The 22,234-nt window shown below is 50.4% G+C and overlaps 2 protein-coding genes across 2 annotated transcripts in view; both read left to right on the top strand.

Annotated features, from left to right (window-relative positions):
- The window catches only part of Myo15a (myosin XVA), a 54,325-nt gene extending 40,589 nt beyond the window's left edge, over positions 1–13,736 (top strand). The window contains 9 exon segments of the mRNA XM_005349942.2: positions 1,784–1,878; positions 2,092–2,169; positions 2,758–2,854; positions 3,905–4,065; positions 4,826–4,959; positions 6,891–7,024; positions 7,532–7,665; positions 9,155–9,295; positions 12,648–13,736. Coding sequence (XP_005349999.1) covers positions 1,784–1,878; positions 2,092–2,169; positions 2,758–2,854; positions 3,905–4,065; positions 4,826–4,959; positions 6,891–7,024; positions 7,532–7,665; positions 9,155–9,295; positions 12,648–12,749 — 1,076 coding nt within the window. The 3' untranslated portion in view covers positions 12,750–13,736.
- A 4,297-nt stretch (positions 13,737–18,033) lies between these two features.
- Positions 18,034–22,234, top strand: part of Alkbh5 (alkB homolog 5, RNA demethylase) — a 19,906-nt gene continuing 15,705 nt past the window's right edge. The window contains exon 1 of the mRNA XM_005349941.3: positions 18,034–19,932. Within this exon, the coding sequence (XP_005349998.1) occupies positions 19,160–19,932 (773 nt within the window). The 5' untranslated portion in view covers positions 18,034–19,159. The remainder of the gene's footprint in view (positions 19,933–22,234) is intronic.

The following is a 22,234-nucleotide window of genomic DNA, read 5'->3' as shown; positions in this document are numbered from 1 at the left end:
CCTGCCTCTGCCTCCCGAGTGCTGGGATTAAAGGCGTGCGCCACCACTGCCCGGCGGCTTTTTTTTTTTATTTAAAGATTTGATTTCTTTCTCTGTGAGTTCGAGACCAGCCTGGTCTACAGAGCTAGTTCCAGGATAGGCTCCAAAGCCACAGAGAAACCCTGTCTCAAAAAACCAAAAAATAAATAAATAAATAAAAAGGTTTGATTTCTTGGTGTAGTCCCAACTGTCCTGAAACTCCCTCTGTAGACCAGGCTGACCTTGAATTCAGAGACCTTCTTGCCTCTGCCTCCTGAAGTGCTGTGACTAAAGGCATGTGCCACCACTGCCCAGCTTTCAGTCACCTTTTTTATACCTCCCAGGACCACTTGGCCATGGGTGGGACCAACTGCAGTGGGCAAGGCCTTCTCACACCAATTGTTACTCAAGAAAATACCCCATTGTAGTTGGAATTTCCTTTGGGCCACCAAGCAGCTCCCAAATAAAAACACAGAGACTTATTGCTAATTTTGAATGTTTGGCCTTAGCTTAGGCTTGTCCCACTAGCTCTTTTGACTTAACCTGTTTCTATCCCTCTATGCTTTGCCTTAGAGCTTTTTACCTTTTATTCATTCTGTGTGTCCTGCTTTTCTGCTTTCTCCATATCTGTTTGGCTGGCCCCTGGCATCTCTTTTTCTTTCTTTTCCTTTGAGCCCAAATTCCTTCTCCTACTCACTCTCCCTGCCCAGAAGTCCTGCCTATACTTCCTCCCTCCCTATTGGCCATTCAGCTTTTTATTAGACCAATCAGGTGCCTTAGGCAGGCAAGGTAAAACAGCAACACATCTTTATATAATTAAACAAGCCGGGCGATGGTGGCGCACACCTTTAATCCCAGCACTCGGGAGGCAGAGGCAGGCGGAGCTCTGTGAGTTCGAGACCAGCCTGGTCTACAGAGCTAGTTCCAGGACAGGCTCCAAAGCCACAGAGAAACCCTGTCTCGAAAAACCAAAATAATAATAATAATAATAATTAAACAAATACAGCACATCTTTACATAGTTATACAAATATTCCATAACACCCCATAGACATCTCCACAGGCCAGGATGATGGAGCCCTTCCTCAGCTGAGGTTTCCTATCCTTGGTGTCTCTAGTGTGTGTCCCGTTGACAAAAAATAATGAGTACATGAACTGAGATCCTATCTTCAAAAATTAGAGGGACCAGGGCCTTTTAATCAATTAGAGTGATTGTAGCGGTAGAGGGCATAAGGGAGCCCTCCCCGCTGATCTCCCTCTGATTATTAACTGATATGTATACCTAGGGAAGGGCTAGATGGCAGATGACTGGAGAATGTGCCCAAGAATTCCTGACTCCATCCGTGGACAGGCAAAGTATACTGCTTAGCTTCGATGCATGGAGCACAGATGGTGGGGGTATCTGTCTTATGACGCACAGTGAGGCAGGGCACTTGACATGAAGTCCCAGTTGAGAGAGACTGGGCACCATCATGTCATCTGTTGAACCAGTTGAGGATGAGCAACCTATCAACAGCTAAGGAGCATAGATATCTCTAGGTCTATACAAAGCCAAGAGCAAGACAAGTTTATAACCTCATGAAACGTAGGTTTGCATTTTGCTCTTACACTTCGGGTCTTAATCTTGGTGAATCATGTTGAGATCATGTTCCTCAACAAGACCTATTCCTTGTTGAAGGGATGCAGGGGGCTCATGGCTTGAGTAAGAGAAGCCTTTTCCATCCTTGGTCAACCTTGAGCATGGCCTCAGCTCTCTGCCTCTACAGGGATTGCCAAGGCCTGTGAACAGAACCTGCAGAAGACCTTGCGTTTCGGGGGCCGTCTGGAGCTCCCCAGTAGTATGGAACTTCGAGCTATGCTGGTGAGCCTACAGCAGGACTGGGGTCAAGATGAGTGGGAGACACGAGCTCTGCCCAGAACCCTTTGCTAGGTGCACGTGTCTTACATGGTGTGTGAGGATGGCTCCTGTCAATCCCTGTACATGGCTCCAGCCCAGACATGCCTCTGGGTATGGGGATCTCCATGGGGGTGATAGGGTCCAGGCTTTCGACTTTCTTCTGCTTATCTACCCTAGGCAGGCCGGAGTTCCAAGAGGCAGCTCTTTCTTCTTCCAGGAGGCCTTGAACGCCACCTGAAAATCAAAACATGCACTGTAAGTGAGGAGCATCTCAACAAGCTGGAGCTGGAAGGGTAGGGATGCCAGGCTCTGGGTTAGATGAAGTGAGCATCAGTGGTCCAGAGACTCTCACCCGGACCCATGAGATAGGGCTTGAGGTTAGTTGCACCTCCACTACTGTGGGCTCAGCATCTGCAGTTGGAAATATTTGGGAAAAGTCACAATGGGACAGATTCTTTTCTTGCCTTTCTCGAAACAATTCCATATGACAATGTCCAAAAACAGTCTACTGCATCTGGTACCATCAGCCAGAGATCGAAAGTCTAAGGAGGATACATGATGGGTCACATACAAATAACTATACAATTTTAAGTATTGGGCCTGGTTTCTCTGGAATTTGGTCCTGCAGGGGCTCTTGCAATAGGTACCTTATAGATACTGGGTGGGTAACGGCAAACTGAGACTTCAAGAAGCTATGAGTCACACAGCCCAGAGTCGCACAGAAAATGTAAAAAGGCAAATCAAGGGCCAGTTCCACAAGCTGTGCTCTGTCAGGTTGAGTATGGAGTTCTGTGCCTCTCTGTTAGTGGCTGGGGACCAGCTGTTCCTCTCTGGCCTTCCCAGGTGGCTCTGGATGTGATAGAGGGCCTCTGCACCGAGATGGCCCTGACGCGTCCTGAAGCCTTTGATGAGTATGTCATTTTTGTCGTCACCAGCAAAGGTGAGTAGCCAGGAGGACTGAACGTTCTAGGCTCCTTCATGGCCTAGCCCCACCTTTTGCCAAGGGGGATGGCCAGGCCAAAGGTCACTTTCTCTGAAACCTTTAACCTCCCAGAGAGAGGACCTCTGTGTGCACTGAGCTCTCTCCCCAAGCCATTTGTTTCTCCCACTTTGTTATGTGTTGCACAAGTCTGTCTCCCCTTTAGATTGGGGTTCATGGAGGAGAGAGCCTCTGAACCCTGCTTTGGTCTCTCAGGGCCTCCTCAGTCAAAAAAGCTGCTCTCTAGTCCCTTACACTTGGGGAAAGTTTCATTCATAAAACCAGACTCCTGAAGCCCACATAGGAGCACCTGTTCCCACTTTCCAGCCCCCCGAGTAGTGTGTAAGCCCCTCCTAAGGTCTCCTAAAGTCTTTCAGGGGCCTCTGGGTACACAGGGAACCTCATACAACCCCAAGCCCTTCCAGTTAACTTCAGGCTAGTTTTGCCTTCCACCAACTGGTAGTCACAGCCATCTCCAGTTACCCTTTAATGAGTGCCTCAGCCTTCCTACCCCAGGTCCAGCTAGGACAAAGGGGAAGGGGAAGGTAGCAGCAACATCAGTACAAGGGAGAAGCATATGTATGCACCTCTGTCCCAGCTTAAAGTTCAGGCCTTCGACCTTACCCACCACAGACGTCCAGCAAGGGGGCTTTCCTGAAGGAGGGCTGCAGAAAGGCTCATGGCTGAGGCCTACTGTGCCTCTCTATAGTCTCAGCCTCTCCGGAAAGGAGCTGGGATTGCTCAGTGTAGAACCTGAGGCCCTTTCCAGATCCTGGCAGACATTCTAGAACATTCCTGAGGAGAAATGAAATGTCACTCATTTTTCCAGATTGGAGCAAATCCTACTGCGATGACCAGCACTTCGCTGGTGCGCAGACATCCTGTATGCTTATTCTCTTGATAAGGAAGGTGCATCCTTGCTGGTGACAGTTCTCTTAGCTGGCAGGTTGGTACCATGCATGACCGTACCACAGATGTGCTTCTCCCAGCCATGCCTCTTTCTCCCTGTAGGCCAGCACGTGTGTCCACTGAGCAGCCGGGCCTACATCCTGGATGTGGCCTCAGAAATGGAGCAGGTGGAAGGTGGCTACACACTCTGGTTCCGGCGGGTACTTTGGGATCAGCCACTGAAGTTTGAGAATGAGCTGTATGTGACCATGCACTACAATCAGGTGAAAGATGCGACCCCTCTGTTGTTCTGAACCCTATAAAATGGTGGTGGGGATGGGAGGTTTGTCACGTCACAAAACATACATGCCACAACCCAGATTTTTGTGGAACTTGTGCCAAAGCTGTAGCAATTCCACATACAAAACACGGCCACGTTGTTAGATGTAGTGGTGCATGCTTTTAATCCTAGTGCTCAGGAGGCAGAGACAGGCAGATCTCTGAGAGTTCGAGGCCAGCCTGGTCTACAGCGCATGCTCCAAGCCAACTGGGGTTACATAGAGAGACCTTTTCTCAAACCCACAACCACTTCATTTTGGGGTCACACAGTGTTGAGACCTACCTCTGCATAGCCTGGTAGTGTGCTACTCAAGGACCTGCAGACGCCTGATACTAACATTCTGCCCCAGATCTACAGGATCAGAAACTCTAGATGCAGCTCTGAAGTCTGGCTTGACAAGCTGTCTGCCTTGTGTCTCAATTTTGAGAAACATGTATCTAGTGAACACTTGCACACACTCTACTGTTTATGTTTTGTTTTACCTAGCCCACTCTCTCCATGTTACCATGGAAATGCCCTCATAGTGTTCATCACTCAGAGCCCATCTGCATCTATCCTCATTCCCCACAAACCAGGAAAGTGATGAGCCATAAACTCCTAGAAGTGGGAAGGACTGGAGTCAATGCTATTGCCTGACCCAGCAGCCTGGACAGTGAATGAGTGCTCCCCTGTCTGGCAGCCCCTCATGCCAATGCTTCCTGTAGGTTCTGCCTGACTACCTGAAGGGCCTCTTCAGCAGTGTGCCAGCCAGCCAGCCCAGTGAGCAACAAATGCAGCAGGTGTCCAAGCTGGCTTCCCTGCAGCACCGCGCCAAGGACCACTTCTACCTGCCCAGTGTGTGAGCACCTATCCCCTTGTCTCAATGGGAGGGGGCAGACCACCCGTCCCCTCTTTTCTCACAATTGCCAAGCCCCAGTTGCCCCTTTGTACCAACTAGACTGGAAGATGCTTTCCTGTCCTTGAAGCTCTTTTCTTCTCCTGCAACATACTGTTAATAGCTTGGAACAAATTTAAGAATTAATGAAACTTTCAAGACACACATACCCTGTAGGTCAGAAACTATACACAGCCATGAGGATGTAGCCACATAAACACTCTCTGAGCTAGGTGTGGTGGCTTATGCCTCTAGTCCCAGCCCTGGAGATGCTGAAACAGAAGGATCAAGGATTTGAGTTCCTAGACCCAGGAACTCAAAGCTAGACTGAGCAACATAGTGAGAACCTCATCTCAAAACACAGATCAAAACAGAGTTTGCCTACTCATTTGCAGTACTAACACAGCTGTTCCATGTTAACGCATGTAGAATGTAATGAAAACTAATCATGGTACCTGAGCGAGGACACCACCACTGTTCATCGGACTTCAGTCTGCCACCATCTCACGGTGGCCTCTGAGAAGCTTCACAGTTCACTTGTAAGAGGATGAGAGTGGAGAAAGGCAAATGACTGTTGGTGTCACTGTGGCAGTGGTTGTGGCCTCCTAGCCCTTGGACCGCACTTTGAGAAGCTCTGTGCGAACAACAGCAAGATACTTTACCATGTGTATCTCATGCCTCTACTGCTCAAGACCACATGTCGAGAGTGCTTTTCCTTTTTTTGGTGTAGTCTAAGCTGGCCTCAGTATGTAGCTAGGGATAGCATTGAACTGCCTCCACCTCCCGAGTGCTAAGATTTCCAGGCCTGAACCAACACACCAAATTCTCAAGGCACTTTTCATGGAATGATTGTAAACAAGAAGAAACCCTTAAATGTGTAATTCCAGAAGCTGGGAGATGGCTCGCTCCATAAAGTGCTGCTGCATCAGCACGAGAACCAGAGTTCGAGTCCCACCACCCACAGAGAATGCCACACATGGCAGCATGTGCCTGCAATCCCATTGCTCAGCAAGTAAAGACAGAAGGATCCCTGGGGCTTGCTGGCTAGTCAGTCTAGCTAATCAGTGAACACCAGGTTCAGTGAGAGACCTTTCTCAAAAAAGAATTGAAGCCAGGTGTGATGGTGCATGTCTTTAATCCCAGCACTCAGGAAACAGAGGCAAGCAAATCTCTGGGTTTGAGGTCAGATTGGTCTATGTAGTGAGTTACATAGTGATACCTTTTCTCCAAACCAACAATCAAATGCACATCAATAATAACAATAATATAATAATAGTTTGAAAACCAGTTGAGGAAGGCACCCAACATTTACCTCTGGCTTCCTACCCCATCAGGGCAGGGAACTCTGGGAGGGGAAGGGGCTGCCTCAACTTCTCCTAGCCCTTTCCCCAACTGCAGCCAGGGCAGGTGGGATGGACCAGGGCTGCTAGTGCTATTTTCCACCTGCCAGAGAGGCAGGACGTCTGTCCAGAGAGAGCCTGCACATGTCAACAGGAGGGTGAGAGCAGGAACCGGGACGTGGGCATGAAGGCCCTGGGGACTCCGCCCGCAGGTTCCTGCTTTGCACACCTGGAAGTCTCCCCGCCTTTGTGCTTTTCACCCCTTTGCCTTGAGCTCCTTGGGTCCAGGAACTACGAAACCCAGTGTGGGTTCACACCTTATCCTGTTTACACTGCTTCTCTGTCACTGTATGACCTTGGACCCCTTGGTGAACCTCTCAGAGCCTCAACTCCCCCAGTTGTGAGTAAGGACCCCGTATTTCCTTCCCATGTTCCCCCTTCAGTTAGTATCCCAGGGAAGTATGGCAGTCACGTCTGCTTGGTATCACACCTGCTTCACAGTGGGGATCAATAGGGGGGGTGGGTGCTCAGAAACCCTGTACCCTCTGCACACAGGCGTGAAGTCCAAGAATACATCCCAGGCCAGCTCTACCACACCACAACCAGTGACACCTGGCTCAACCTGGTTAGCCAACACCGGCAGCAGACTCAGGCACTCAGCCCCCACCAGGCCCGTGCTCAGTTCCTGGGTGAGAGCTGGGAGGAAGGAGACCTCGGGGGAGCTGAACTGAGGGTGGCTAGAGGGAGGTTGGAGATACTGTTTTCTTTTTTCAATTTATTTGTGTTTATTTTATTGGTGTTTTGCTTGTATGTATGTCTGTGTGAGGGTCTTGGATCCTGGAGTTGCAGACAGTTGTGAGCTGCCATGTGGGTGCTGGTAATTGAACCTGGGTCCTAAACCACTGAGCCATTTCTTCAGCCCCAAGGAGATGCTATTCTCTTTGCACAAAAGCAGTTTTTGAAAAGACTTGTTGCCACTTTCCTAAAAGTATCACCTGGGCTGGAAATGATGCTGGGCATAGGGCCAAAGGTGAAGGAACTAGGGGGTGTGGTACAGGGAGAGGGCAGCAGGGGAGGAAGAGAGGTCTGGGCAGACCTGAGCAGAGAGCAGCTTCTGAGGCAGCTGGCAGCTCAGAGCAGTGGCTGTCCCGTTGTCTTGGCCCAGGTCTTCTGATAACAGGCTCTCCACACTGCAGGCCTCCTCAGTGCCTTTCCCTTGTTCGGCTCCTCCTTCTTCTTCATCCAGAGCTGCAGCAACATCACAGTACCAGCCCCCTGTATCCTCGCTGTCAACCATAATGGCCTCAACTTTCTCAGCACCAAGACCCATGTGAGTGGCTTCTGCCAGGCCCTGCCCACCTGTGCCCTGGCCCTTCTATCCTTTGGTATCCCCACCTACTTTTAGGGACAAAGATTGCCAGCTTGGCATTTACCTCCATCCATGGTCTGTAGCCAGTCCCTTCTCCTATAGAGCCTTCATTTGGAAAAAGGGAATAATAGAATTTTGCCCCCCTCCGGGCTATGTGAAGGGGACATGTATGAAAATACACAAAGAGCATGTGAGTGTTTGTCATGCTGTCAGAGCTGCACATCCCGAGCTGGGAGCCTTATGAAATGAAAGGTCATTTTCATTTTTCTGGAAGTTGAAATTCCAAGATTTCTGCAGCTTGGGAGCTTTGGTTTCTCCTTGGCTTGTAGACAGTAAACTTTTTGTTTCTTTGTTCGTTTTTGTTTTCCAAGACAGGTTTCTCTCTGTAGCCTTGACTGTCCTGGAACTTGCTCTGTAGATCAGGCTGGCCTCGAACTTACAGAGATTTATCTGCCTCTGCCCTCGAGTGCTGGAATTAAAGGCCTGTGCCACAACTACTTGGCAAACTTTCCTCTTCTTATAAAGACACTAGTCTTGCTGGAATGGAGCCAAACCTAGTGGCCTCATTTTAACTGATTTACCTCTTTTGGGCAGGGGAGCTGTATAAATTTGTGGCCTAGCTAGCCTTAAATGATTCTCCAGACTCAGTTTTCCAACAATGAGATTACAGACATATACCATATACCTACCTTGTATCTTTCTACTTTGTGATACTGAGAATAGAACCAGGGACCCCCCATACTGGGCAAACATTCTATCCTTGGTCCTTTAACCCCCTCTTTACAGGTGCTACCTCCAAATATAGTCAGGTTCCAGGGGATTAGAGCTTTCCATAGCATTAAAGAATTGGATTTGCCACCCTTTTCTTAGTACCTGCTCTTTAAAACCAAACATGGGTTGTGAGTTTGGGGACAGGAGCGTGCTTAGAGGTGAGGCTAGGAGACATTGGAAGAAGTAAGTGGGGTGGGGAAGGCGCAGGTGTACAGGTTGGAGACACTGAGAGACAACACAGAACACACATGTTGAGGTGTGTTTTTTTCTCCTGGGGTAAGGAGCTGCCTTGACTCCTCACTCTGCATCCCCATTGGTCAGTCGTTGAAGGTGTCTCCTTTAGGTACTAACTGTCCATCACTCGGCCTTTCTCTGCGTGGGTACCAGAAATATCAAGCTCTTTGATAAAGGATACAGGTGTTCCCAGAAGTACCCCCAGCACCCACTGCCCCTTGTATCTCGGGCATGAAGCATCAGTATTTGTTGAATCAATTCCCCTGGAGAGGAAACTGAGATCCAGAATGGTCAGGTGAACTGCTCCAAGTCACAAAGTCAATGAGTGTCTGAGGAACTAGGGCTGGGCCTTCTGCTTTTTGATGTGACTTTTGAGGGAAGGTTTGGTGTAGTAGAGACTGTCCTCACCCTTCATGCCATCTGGCTCCTCTGTCCTCATCCCCAGGAGCTAATTGTGAAGATCCCTCTGAAGGAGATCCAGTCCACGTGGACTCAGCAGCCCACGGCCAATTCCAGCTACCCTTATGTGGAGATCTCGCTGGGGGATGTGGCAGCCCAGCGCACCATGCAGCTCCAGCTGGAGCAGGTAAGTCCAGTCCTACCAGCCAGACCCTGTCTTAAGACTCTGCCCCTCTCATTCTACTTTGGTCTGGGCTATGCCCCAGGAAGCATACAGCCTAGTTCAGGCAACAGAGCTGTGGTTATCATGCAGGCCTTCCCAGGAAGTTCAAGAGGCACTGTGGAGAAGACCCAGGTTGTTTGCAGAAGAGCTATGTATTTGGCAGGGTACTAGGAAGATTCACCAGGGAAATAGAGGCTTCAGAGCTCTTTGAATGTTAAAATAGAACTCTGCGAGATGGAGGTATAATTCAGTAGCTAGAGTACTTGTGTAACATGTATGAGGCCATAGGTTTGATTGCTGGTGCTGCACAAAAACTGGACATGGTGATACATGGTACATACCTGTAATCCCAGCAACCTCAGAAGGTAGAGACAGGAGGATCCTGAGTTCAAGGTCATCTTTACCTACAAAGGCCAGCCTGGGTTAGAGACCCTGCCTAGAAGAGGAAGAAGAGGAGGAGAAGGAGGAGGAGGAGAAAAAATAATACTAATCAGAAGCTTTCTGAGGTCACTAAGGAGCAACAGAAGGTTGGTGAGTGGACAGTTAGGCATAGGAAATCTAAGGAGGTTGTCCTGGCCTGAGACACAGGAACTGGATTGTGGGGACCTGGGATTGGAATCAAGGTACAATAAGTTTCCTTGTGACTTCTAGCCTAGCTGACATCTAGACTAGGAACTAGACTCCTGGCTAAATCTTATGGTCCCTAGCATCAGGACAGAAACAGGCAGGGTTGAGGCAGAGAAAGGGACAGGGTTTGGGATGGCCTCATTTTACCTTTCTAGCCCACCACCTCCCCTGTGAGACTGGGCCTTTGGCTGTACCAGCAAGAGCCCTAGAGAACCTGTACTGCAAGACCAGGTTTCTGGATGGCCTTCCGCCACACCCTTTGCCCTGCCTCCCCCATTCTGCTTCCTCTGGCAGCCATGATTTCTTTCCCTGCAACCTCTCTGCCCCCAGGGCTTTCAAAATGATCTCTGCAATGGAGGTTAGGGTTTCTGTTGCTATGATAAAACACCATGACCAAAAGCGGTTGGGGAAGAAAGGGTTCATTTGGCTTACGCTTCCACATTGTAGTCCATCATTGAAGGAAGTCAGGACAGGAGCTCAAACAGGGCAGGAACCTGGAGGCAGGAGCTGATGTGGAGGCCATGGAGGAGTGCTGCCTACTTGCTTGCTTTTCATGGCTTGCTCAGCCTGCTTTCTATAGAACCCAGGACCACCAGTCCAGGGATGGTACCACCCACAGAGAGCTGGGCCCTCCCTGGGGCATCAATCACAAATAAGACAATGCCTTCCAGCTGGATCTATGGAGTCATTGTCTCAACCGAGGTTCCCTCCTTTCATATAACTCTGACTCGTGCCCAGCTGACATAAAATAGGCAGTGCACGTGTCATACTTCCCTTTCCTGCTCTAGCCACGGCTCCTTGACTCTGCTGTCCTTCTGTCCATCTGCTCTCTCATCACCACTGCAACCTCCTCTCTCTCTCTCTCTCTCTCTCTCTCTCTCTCTCTCTCTCTCTCTCTCTCTCTCAGTCAGTCCACTTTACTTGCCTTTTCCAGCCCCCCTGACATCATCTGCCCCTCCCTGCTCCAGGTCCTTTGCCCTGGCTATTCTCTCAACTTGAAACATTCCCTCTTCCTGGATTCCTCACAGGGCTTCCTCCCTCCCTTTACTTAGGTTTCATCATAAAAGCCCCTCTTTGCAAAAGCCTTCCTTGTCCCTCCTCCCTAATGACACGCCAGCTCTGCCTCTGTGGCCCTCAGCACACCCTGCATAGCATTTATGCATTTGTTCGCCTGTTGCCTGCCTCCCCACCAGAGCATTAGCTGCATGAGGACAGGGCCTTATCCATCTTATATGAACCACGTCGACAGCACAGTGCCGGGCATAGTAGATGCTTGTGTGTGCTTGCTGCATTGATAAGTATATGGATAGGAGGGTGGGAGAGTGAGTAGATGGTCTACAGATGGATAAAGGCCTTTTGGCTTCTCCAGTTCCTTGCCGCCCCCTCCTGTAAAGAAGCTACCACCTCTGTCCTGTATGCATAGACGACCACAGTCTTTTATTCATGCCTTTATTCAACACACAGCCATTGAGCATCTTGTACAGCATGCTTTAATAAACGTGGCTGAACCCCCTGCTGTACTGGCTCTCACAGAACTCCAGTTTTAAATCTGTTTTTGTTGGTGTTGTTTTGTTTGTTTTGTTTTGTTTGAGACAGGGTGTCTCTATGTAACAGCTCTGGCTGTCCTGGAACTTGTTTTGTAGACCAGGCTGGCCTCAAACTCACACAGATCTATCTGCCTCGAGTGCTAGGGTTAATGGCATGCGTCATCACCACCTGGCTCCAATTTCAGATCTGAAAACAAAACAAAACAAAACAAAAAACCCTCTACCTAATCCTGATCCATACTGGGAAAGCTCTATGTAATAGGCAACTAGGGATGACTCCCACGAGGAGGTGGTTTCCAAGTGTGCCATTGCTGTCTCTGACAGGCTGTACAAGGGTGCTATGAAGTGTTCCTGCTGCCTTTAAGCCTGTTTCCATATCTGCTAAGGTGGGCATAAGCTGTGAATAGGCCAAAGATTGACTGTAAGGAGCTAACAAGCACTTAATTAGAATCTTACTATTCGAAGTGGTAGTAGTGGTGCACACCTTTAATCCCAGCACTCAGAAGGCAGAGGCAGGTGGTTCTCTAAGTTTAAGACCAACCTGGTCTACACAGAAAAACCCCAATTCAGAGGGAAAAAAAAAATCTTAGGCCAGGAATGGTGGCATGCCTTTCATCCCAGAACTGGGAGGTGGAGGCAGGTAGATCTCTACAAGTTTCAAAAGCCAGCCAAAGCTACACAATGAGACCTGTCAAAAAAAAAAAATATCTTGCTGGGCATGGTGGTGCATGCCTATAATCTCTGTAATCCCAGCCCTGGAGAAGCAGAAGCAGGAGGATCTCTGTGAGTCAAGGCTACACACTGAAACCCTGTCTCAAAATAACAATAACAAAATTCCATCTGAGCCCTCCACAAGCCTGCTGAACTGGGTCTGGTAAACTCAAACCCTTCAGATAAGGCCACTGAGTCTCAAGGAAGCATAGCAACTGACCTTAGGGCACATAACACAAGCCACAAAGCTTATGCCCAATGTACTGTCCCCTGCTTGCTGTCCCTTCCAGCCTATGGCCCACCAGCTCTTTCAGAGGGAACTGGGAACAAGGATCCTCAAGTAGGTCATGTGACCTCTGCTCTTTTTCCAGCTACATTTCTGTTTTGGAGATGGAGGTTAAGAGACTATTCTGTGCCCCCCCCCTCCCCAGGGTCTGGAGCTGTGTCGTGTGGTGGCTGTCCACGTGGAGACCATGCTCAGTGCCCGGGAGGAGCGGTTTACACTGCCCCCCAGCGAGATCACCCTGCTCTGACATGGCCTATCTTCTTGCTGCTTCCTGCTAGAAGATTTGCTCTGTGGCCTGAGGGTAGTTGCTGGGCCTCTCTGGACCAGTGACCCCAGACAAGGGCCAGAACCTTGGAGAAGACCAAAGGAGACAGGAGAAAAAAACCTCAGGAACCCAAGAGGACCTGTCTGCAGCTGGGACAGAATCACTGATGCAGCCAAGGGTTCGTTAGCAGGAGTAACTTTTAAAAGCTGGCCTGTCAGACAGTGAGGAGGAAAGCAAGGCAACGGGACCTCCAGAGGGTGATCGGCGCTGCCTTGACTACCACCCTTGACAGGGAAGCCCCATACCCGAAATCTAGATGTTCTGGGGCCTGCCTTTAGTTTCTCTGGGGCTTGTTACTGAGATCTGTTCCAGCTTCATACCTCCGCCTTCCATGTGTCCTTATCAGGTGCCCTCAACCTGGACCTGTGACCCTTGGTCATTTCTTTGCAAATACGCGGTATTCTTGGCAGTCGTGTCCTCCGTGGAATCACTCAGTGGCTGGCAAGCAAGTCTGAGAGAGGAGGTAGACACAGACGTGCCAGACTCACTGCTGTGAACAGCATTTCCGGCAGACACAGCTGCCCATCCTCCCTCCAAGGACCCTTGGCCTCCACTTTACAATCTTTTGGTAGCCCCAACCCCAGCTTCCATCACAGGATGAACCACCCATGGCCCAAGAGTGGGACGGTAGAGAAGTTCCAGCTCAGGGGGTGGGGGCTAGGAAGACTGAGAAAAAGCCTCCGATTGGTACATTATGGTTGAATGAGTAAAGCTTGCTAAGAAGACACAGAAAGGAGAGGAGTCGACGTTCTAGAGGAAACCATGGTTCCCTGCTGGGTTTGCAGGAGGGTCTAGCCTAAATTGATGGCTAATGTAGAGTAGGGCCTTGGAAAATACTTGCCATATAAATGAAAGGATAAATTAAAAAAAATGCTAGGTATGATGACATACACCTGTAATCTCAGTACTCCAGAGGCTGAGTCAGGAGAATTACTTTGAGTTCAAGGTCAACCAAGCCCTTAGCGAGACCCTGTCTGGGAAAAAAAAAAAGATGCTGGGGAGATGCCTCAGTGGTTAAAAGCATTGGCTGCTCTTCCATAGGACCTGGGCTCAACTCCTAGCACCCACCACATGGTAACTTGCAACCAACCATCTGTAACTCCAGTTCCACAAGGTCTGTTATCCATGGGTACCACGCACATGTATGATGTACAGACACATACATATAAAAAATAAAATTTAAAAATAAATACAATGGCTGGGCGGTGGTGGTGCACGCCTTTAATCCCAGCACTCGGGAGGCAGAGGCAGGCGGATCTCTATGAGTTCGAGACCAGCCTGGTCTTCTACAGAGCTAGTTCCAGGACAGGCTCCAAAACCACAGAGAAATCCTGTTTCGAAAAAACCAAGAAAATAAATAAATAAATACAATGAATGAGTGTGGATGGGAAATGCTGGTGATGAGGGACTGGTAGAAGACACAGAGGCTTGGGAACTGGGACTAGCCTAGCATCAGCATCCATGACACCAGAGGAAGAGGGGATGGAGGATTGACTATTTGGGGGAGATTTTGGATGTCTAAGCAACAGGACACTATGGCTTGATAAGTCAGGATGTTGCAGAGGGTCAAGGAAGAACTTTGATGTGCTCACCTTAAGGCTCTCACTTCATGCTACTGCCTGAGGCTGGCTTTCTCTAGAAGCAGAGCAGGAACTATGCAAGGCATAGTTACATCAGCACTACCATAAGGACCATGGCTCTGGGTAGCTCACTTGGGGTTCCTTAGCCCTGGTGTCTGGCTGTAGTAGTTAATTCTTTTGTTACTGGTGGAAAAACACCTGACAAAAGTCACTTGCTAGCCAGGCAGTGGTGGTGCATGCCTTTAATCCCAGCACTCAGGAGGCAGAGGCAGGTGGATCTCTGTGAGTTTGAGGCCAGCCTGGTCTACAGAATGAGTTCCAAGACTGACTCCATAGCTAATGGGAAACCCTGTGGGGTGGGGTGGGGGACCAGAATCCTAGAGCTCCTGCTGCCATGACTCCTCTGCCATGACTGATTGACAGAACCCTGAAACTATGAGTAAAATTTCCGAAATGTCTGGGAACCATATCCATGCAGATAAGTCCTGTCAGGGGAAAAGCCACAGGACTTATATCCCCAGGCCACTACCTTTCCATCCAGTGGCTTGGCCACATTCTCCCAAACCTGACTCCTTTCATTTTCAGGGGTACTGCTCTAACCACCTGGAGTCCAGAAGATTCATTCAACTATTTGGGGTGGGCTACAGGCATTCAATATAGGCATATTTAATGTTACATTGATTACCAGCACATATGTGTGATAACAGTTCCTTAAAATGAGAATGGATATAACTGGGAATTAGGACCGACCTCCTGAGTGTTGGACCCACAATGATAGCAAGGATATAGTCCAATTATGTCAGTTCATCCTAAAACTATAAAAGGCTTATGATCAGATAGTTTCTCCTGCTAACATTACAAAAATATTCCTTCGTAATCCCACCTGAGCTGAGCTTTAGTGTATATGTGCCCGTCTTTTCTTCATTCCCTTAACACCCCTAGCCAGGGTTCTAGGACTGTGCACAGGACAGAAAGTTCCAGCCTAATGTGGGACAATAGAGGAGGGATATCTGGGCAGCATGGAAGATCAAAGTAATAAACTCATGGAGGCTTGGTGCTCAGGCAAGTGCAGTTGTGCACATCATAATTCAGGACACTGAAATAACCAAAATGACCTCTTTGCTGCCTCTCCTCCCCCTATGGAACAAGGGACTGGGCTTGCCCTAATTTCAGGCTGACACATGCCTCTAGCTCTCTTCTGCTCAGGACTCTTAAGGGAATGCTCTCTGGTGGTTGAAGGTCCACACTCAGATCCACTTCTTTACTGGCTGGTTGCTTGCCCTCTGAGTTTTGCTTGGAACAAAGATATTCTAATTGTTCATCAATATTCCCAGCATAGGACACAAATGGAGGTTAGGGTTGGACATCTGTTGTTGTTGTTGTGTGTGTTACATGCACTCCTGTGTGTACTTGTGAAAACAGGTGCCTGTGTGTGGACACCAGAAGCCTGAGGCTGTAGGTTGATGTCTTCCTTGATTACTCTCCATGTTAAAGTTGTGAACCTGGAGCTCACCAATTCAAGTAGGCTATCCAGCTAATGAACTCCAGGGAGTTGGCTGTCTCCATAAACCTCCCATCAACGCCTCACTGCTGGGCTTACAGACATGTGCTACCTAGCTTTTCACATGGCTGCTGGGGAATCTGAACCTGTCTTCCTGTTTTACATGGCAGGTATTTTACTGACTGAGCATCTCTCCTGCCCTACATTGTTTTAAAAGGTAATTTTAGGAGTTTCAGGAGTGTTCAGTTGATAAACCTGACTTCAACCCCAGAATCGAGTGGGGTTTTTTTGTTTTTGTTTTTTTGTGGACAATTGTAATCTTGCAGCTGGGAAGGCAGAGACAGGATTCCCAGACCAGCCTAGTCTACTTAACAAGACTTAACAAGTTCCAAGCCCCTGCCTCAAAACATGGTGTGCAACACTCCAGTAATAACACCTGAGTTTAACCTTGAACATGCATGCCCGCAATGTACCTACACACTTATGCACTGTGTACACATGAACACACATACAGGAGGCAAAGGCATCCTCACCTATATAGCAAGACCTTGTCTCAAAAAACACATTATTTTTTACTATGTGCCAGGCCCCCTGCAAACAGTAACTCACTAACTCATTCAGTCCTTAACATTCCCCAAAAAGGTCGGTAGAATTGAGATGGTGCTGTTGGAGTGTTGGCAGTGTTGGGCTTGTGAAGTTCAACACTGTCCTGCTTCTCCCTACAGGACCTAAGCCTGACTCAAGAGCACAGTCAAGTAGGAAACACTATGGTTAGCTGGAACTGGAGAGTTCACCTATAGAAGAGTCATTCCCCCCCCCCCCTTCTTTTTCTGAAGCAGAGTTTACTACGTAACCCTGGCTGGCCCTGAATTCTGAGAAATCTGCCCCTGTGCCACCACCCCTGCTGGGTTTAAAGGTGTGCACCACCACACCCGTGGAGGGTCACTTGTTAGGTGGTTCTGGTGTGGGGTAAAGAGCTCCCACCATGCAGCTGTAAAAGGCAGATCAAAAGCTTAGAGAACTGGACTTCTAAAGAGCTTCGGACCTCCCAGCCAAACTGCCTATTGCTCAAGTGGGAGACCCACCAGGTATTCACGAAGTGCAACCCAGGCGGGATTCCACTAGAGTCCAGGTCAGCTGCCCTTGCCTATAGTTCACTCCTTACCACCTGCAGCTGCCCTTCCACCCTCATTTCATCACTTGGGTCCATGAGGCTGTTACAGGAATCTCCAGTGTGCCTGTCCCATTTCCCTTTATTTGCCTGCTGCTTGGGAGGGAGAGTGACTTGGATCCCCAGTGTCCTGGCTTCCCACCCCACAGGCTTTACCAAGTTACCACACTGTCCCCACTTTCCTACGGAGACTGCTGTCACCCTCCATATACAGATTAGGGTACTGAGGTCCAGACCTTCCATCAGCAATCCTTCCGCTGATCTAGTTCATCCTCACAAACACCTTTTGAGCTGAATACTGGTTTCTGGTTTTACACACCAGACAAGAGGTGAACCTAAGGAAAGGCACAGTAGATGGACAGGCATTACAGGTGACAGCATGAGCAAAGGCAGGAGGGACAGGGGTGTCCGAAAATCTGACGGAGTACCAGAGAGGGGGCAGCTCAGCGTGTAAAGGGCATTGGGAACCAAGCAAAGCGGCTGGATATCGTCTTGGGGAGGTCGGGAGCAGAAACTATTTGCTGGAGGGGTCTCCAGCATGGCCACACCTTTGTTCAGCCCTTGCCCTCTGCTTCAGGCTTTTTGTTGCTTGGGTTTGTTGTGGTTGTTTTTGAGACAGAGCTTCGCTATATAGCCTAGGTTGAGCTCCAACTTGTGAGCTAGTCTCCAACCTCTGTCTCCACAGTGCTGGGATGGCAGGCGCACTCTACACACCGCTGTTCAAATGTTTGAAGTGTCTGAAGTGAATATCCAATTTGAGCTAACCCATGGTAAACCTGCACCCGTGAGACGTGAGCCCTTTTGTCGCCCCCTAAAATAGGGCACCATAGATCCACCCCCAGCAGACAAGATACGCCCGTGCGCGCGTGCCCGCGGCTGCGCGCACGGCGGGCAGTCCCGGGACGTGACTTGTGGAACGTCCGCTCCCGGGAGCGATGACGGCGGGGACTAGTGTGTGGGATGCCCCGAGTACGCGCCTCCGGCTTCTGCTGCTGTCCTGACTTGCTCCGGAGTTTGGGTCCGATGCGCTTCAGTCCTCAATCTGAAAACTTTTCTACTGTTTCCGAATCTTCACGGGATTCCACAGAGATTTCCTCCTCTGAGAACTCCAGTCAGGCACTGACTTAGCCACCTATTCACCCTTCAGGGGTCCTCGAGCTTCTGCCCGAAGCTAATTAAGTGATGGACGCAGTAGCCAAGGAGACCGGCTGATTGACAGGCACGATTTACCAACCGACTCTGGAAACTCCAGTCTGTGTTTGCCCAACGCGTGGCCGGCAGTCCAATTAAGAAAGTGGAAGCGCCAAAGGGGGCGGTCACGGGGCGGACTGGGTTGTGGTGGTTCCCTAGGATTGTGCGCTGGAAGCTGAGGCGTCTGCGGGCATCCGCACGATGCCGTGACGCGGCAGCGCGGCTGAATTGACCCCGCGAGCACAGCGCAGCCGGGGGAGTCCTCCGGCCCCGGAGGCGGCGCGGCGTGAAGGCGAATCGCTGCTCGAGAGCTCTTCTCGCCAAGTCTTCGGTGGGTGGGGGAGGGGCGTCGGACGGCGAGCGGGCCGCCTGTGCGCTTGCGCGGGCACCTTTGCCGACTGGGGCTGCACGGGCGCGCATGCTCAGAGCGCGCCGAGTCTCGTGGCCGCTGGCACTGCGCAGGCGCCGCGAGAAGCCCGCTAAGGAGCGGCGCTGTCGGAGGTCGGGCGGGCAGGCGGTGACGTCGTGAGGAGAGCTTTAAAGTGCGGGCCGGGCAGGGCGTCTAAGGGTCTGACCCGGAGTCTGGCCGGGTCTTCGCTGAAGCCCGCCTTCCACGGCATGAGGCGCTGCCGGCGCCCTTGCTTCTCGGGACGTGGAGAAGGTGGAGGAGGAAGACGCCTTGCTGTCGCTTGTGCTGCATGACCGGCCGCTGCTGAGGTTCGACCCCTTCCCGGCCCCTCTACGCCCCCGCCCCCGCCGGTTCCTTGGGCCACGCATGGCGGCCTGGCACTGAGGGAACCCCCCGCTTCCCTCTCGGGCCCCCCGGGCGCGTCCCCTTAGAGCCATGCCGGGCCGCCCCGGAGGACCCTAGAGTTGAGTTGCGGGGGCTATGGCGGCCGCCAGCGGCTACACTGACCTGCGTGAGAAGCTCAAGTCCATGACGTCCCGGGACAACTACAAGGCTGGCAGCCGGGAGGCCGCCGCGGCTGCAGCCGCCGCCGTGGCCGCCGCCGCCGCTGCCGCGGCCGCCGCCGAGCCGTACCCGGTGTCCGGGGCCACCAAACGGAAGTACCAGGAGGACTCGGACCCGGAGCGCAGCGACTACGAGGAGCAGCAGTTGCAGAAGGAGGAGGAGGCGCGCAAGGTGAAGAGCGGGATCCGGCAGATCCGTCTCTTCAGCCAGGACGAGTGCTCCAAGATCGAGGCCCGGATCGACGAAGTGGTGTCCCGCGCCGAGAAGGGCCTGTACAACGAGCACACCGTAGACCGGGCCCCCCTGCGCAACAAGTACTTCTTCGGCGAGGGCTACACCTACGGCGCCCAGCTGCAAAAGCGCGGGCCCGGCCAGGAGCGCCTCTACCCGCCAGGCGACGTCGATGAGATCCCCGAGTGGGTGCATCAGCTGGTGATCCAGAAGCTGGTGGAGCACCGCGTCATCCCCGAGGGCTTCGTCAACAGCGCCGTCATCAACGACTATCAGCCTGGCGGCTGCATCGTCTCCCACGTCGACCCCATCCACATCTTCGAGCGCCCGATCGTGTCCGTGTCTTTCTTTAGCGACTCGGCCCTTTGCTTCGGCTGCAAGTTCCAGTTCAAGCCCATCCGGGTGTCGGAACCTGTGCTTTCTCTGCCGGTGCGCAGGGGGAGCGTGACTGTGCTCAGGTAACGCACACCTGGGAGGAGGGGCTGGCCCTGCACCCTGCCGCCTAAGCCTTCCCTGCCGGATCCCGGAAGCCGCAGCTGATGGGTGCCGGTTCTTTTTTGTGGTTCTGACTCATCCTTTTTCGTGCAGACCTTAGGAATCTTGTGTCTAAAACTATTAGCGAAATAAGCCCAGTACGGAATTCTGTACCTGCAGGCAGGTTTGAAGTGGTCACAGTAGTTTATCTGAGAATTCATCTATAAAAAACCCCATTCTGAGAGGCTTTTCTGAAGGCTAGCGTAAAACTCCGTTTTCCAAGTATATGGTGCCTGTTTTGCGTTTTGTTTTTGTTGTTGAAGATGGGGGGTCTCTGGTAGTCCAGGATAGCCTTCAACTTTCTACACCAAGAAGGATGATCTTGAATGTCTCCTCCTGCCTCCGCCTCCCAAGTGCTGGGATTACAGATGCACACACTGACCGGGTTTTTGTGAGGCCTAGACATAGAAGAACTCAAGGCTTCGTGTTTTCCATGTTGCTTTAAGCAGATCGCTTTCTGTTTTGGACTTAAGATATTTGGACTTTAAGATATTTCCATATCTTAGAAAGAAAGCCTGTGCTTAACTAAAAGTATTCTCTGTTCCGTTGTTTGTGGTTTAACAAAGTATAGTGGATTCCTTAACAGAAAATGCAGGCAGAGTCCTTAAGCTTTTTGATAGGGTTTGGGGGGGGCGGCAGGGAGAAACAGATTTCACCATTCTCGGGAAAAAATGACTTTCTTGGGGTTGAACAATTTAGTGGTTTAGCCAGAAATAAAAGTACAGCACGCTCTTAAAATTCTCTTAGTTTTGGGCCTCTGTGGGCACTTTGTAGAAATGCCATAGCTGTTACTGGGATCAGTAAAACAAAATACAGCTGGTCTGTTGACCTGGTGTTTGGCCTTGTGATTTGGTGACCACATCTTAGGCTCTTGGCCAGTTGGGGCCCCAGATCCTGCTAAGAATTAGCTCGGTGCCCTGGCCAGCAGGGTAAATCATCTGCTGGAACACTGCTGGGATTTATATGAAGTGAAATTTTATTCGAGGGCTGTCTCCTTCCAGCCCTAAAAAAGGTAAGCCTGGCTAATGCACTAGGTGAGGCCTAGACTACAACTGTTTCAAGTGTTTCACGTGTATGGCGCTTCCAGATGGATGTCTTGACTAAATGTTTTTAAAAGGGATTTCCAGCTGGGCCTGGTAGTGCAGGCCTCTACGCTCAGCACTTATGTGCTGAGGGAAGAGAACTGCTTACGTTTGACAATGTCTCAAAGAGATCCACCCACCTTCCAAAGGAAAGGGTTTCCAGGGAGCTTGCTGTGTAAGGAAGATTGGGGGTTCTGCCTTGTTGAAGTTTCTTGGCACTGAACGGACTTCCACACAAAGGCTATTTTGGTCATATAGTGGGGTATTTTCCTCATGGTCATACACCTTTAAGGTTGTCTAGAAGTTTGGCAATGACTAGCTGCTTGATGGGGAATTCTCAGGCACTTTGAGACTCCCCCTACACAACACACTAGATTCAAAAGCAGAACTTAGAATTCTTAATGTTCAGGTCTGTTAGTGATTAACAAGATTGCATCAGCAGGAAAACTGTCTTTTACTTTGCAGTAGTAAAGTCCTAAAGCTTTCCCAGTCCCTTCCAACCCTTTGGGGATTCAGAACTTGGCTCCAAGGGTTAGTGTGGGAGGCGCAGCCATGTCCTGAAAAGTGCTGCCCCAGGCCTTGAATCCAGCTTACTTTGGAGGGTTTATTTATTTATTTTTGAGACAGAGTCTCACCCTGTAGCCTAGGCTGGCCTCCCAACTCAGTACTATTACTGCCTCTGCTTTCAGAGTGCTAGCTTTCTTTGGGCTCCTGTAGGTATCTTCTCAGAGCTGGCTTTCTTAGCTGTATAACAGAGATGGTACCAACTTTTGAAGTCTTTTAGTTAAATGGTGATTTGTTGTCTAATAGCATGACATGAGAAGATAGGCACTCTAGCCCCTGCTCTGGTTGGGAAAGGTGCTAGGGAATTGGTGAACCTTGAAACATGGCTCTAGTCTTCACATAGTTCATTCTCAGTAGAGGCTTTAGACTAGGTGGATCATCAGAATCCGGAAAGATAATTATAGAAGCATGTTGAGGGGGCATTTTACTCACTGAGATACTGGGAGTTCTTGGGAGGGAGGAAGCTGGAACTAAAGAATGACTAGAAAGCCGGGCAGTGGTGGCACACGCCTTTAATCCCAGCACTCGGGAGGCAGAGGCAGGCGGATCTCTGTGAGTTCGAGGCCAGCCTGGTCTGCAA

This window comes from Microtus ochrogaster, chromosome 7 (assembly GCF_000317375.1).
Source record: "Microtus ochrogaster isolate Prairie Vole_2 chromosome 7, MicOch1.0, whole genome shotgun sequence".
NCBI classification, from domain to species: Eukaryota; Metazoa; Chordata; class Mammalia; order Rodentia; family Cricetidae; genus Microtus; species Microtus ochrogaster.
Note: the sequence above shows the minus strand (reverse complement) of the source record. Positions and strands in the feature narration are given on the sequence as shown.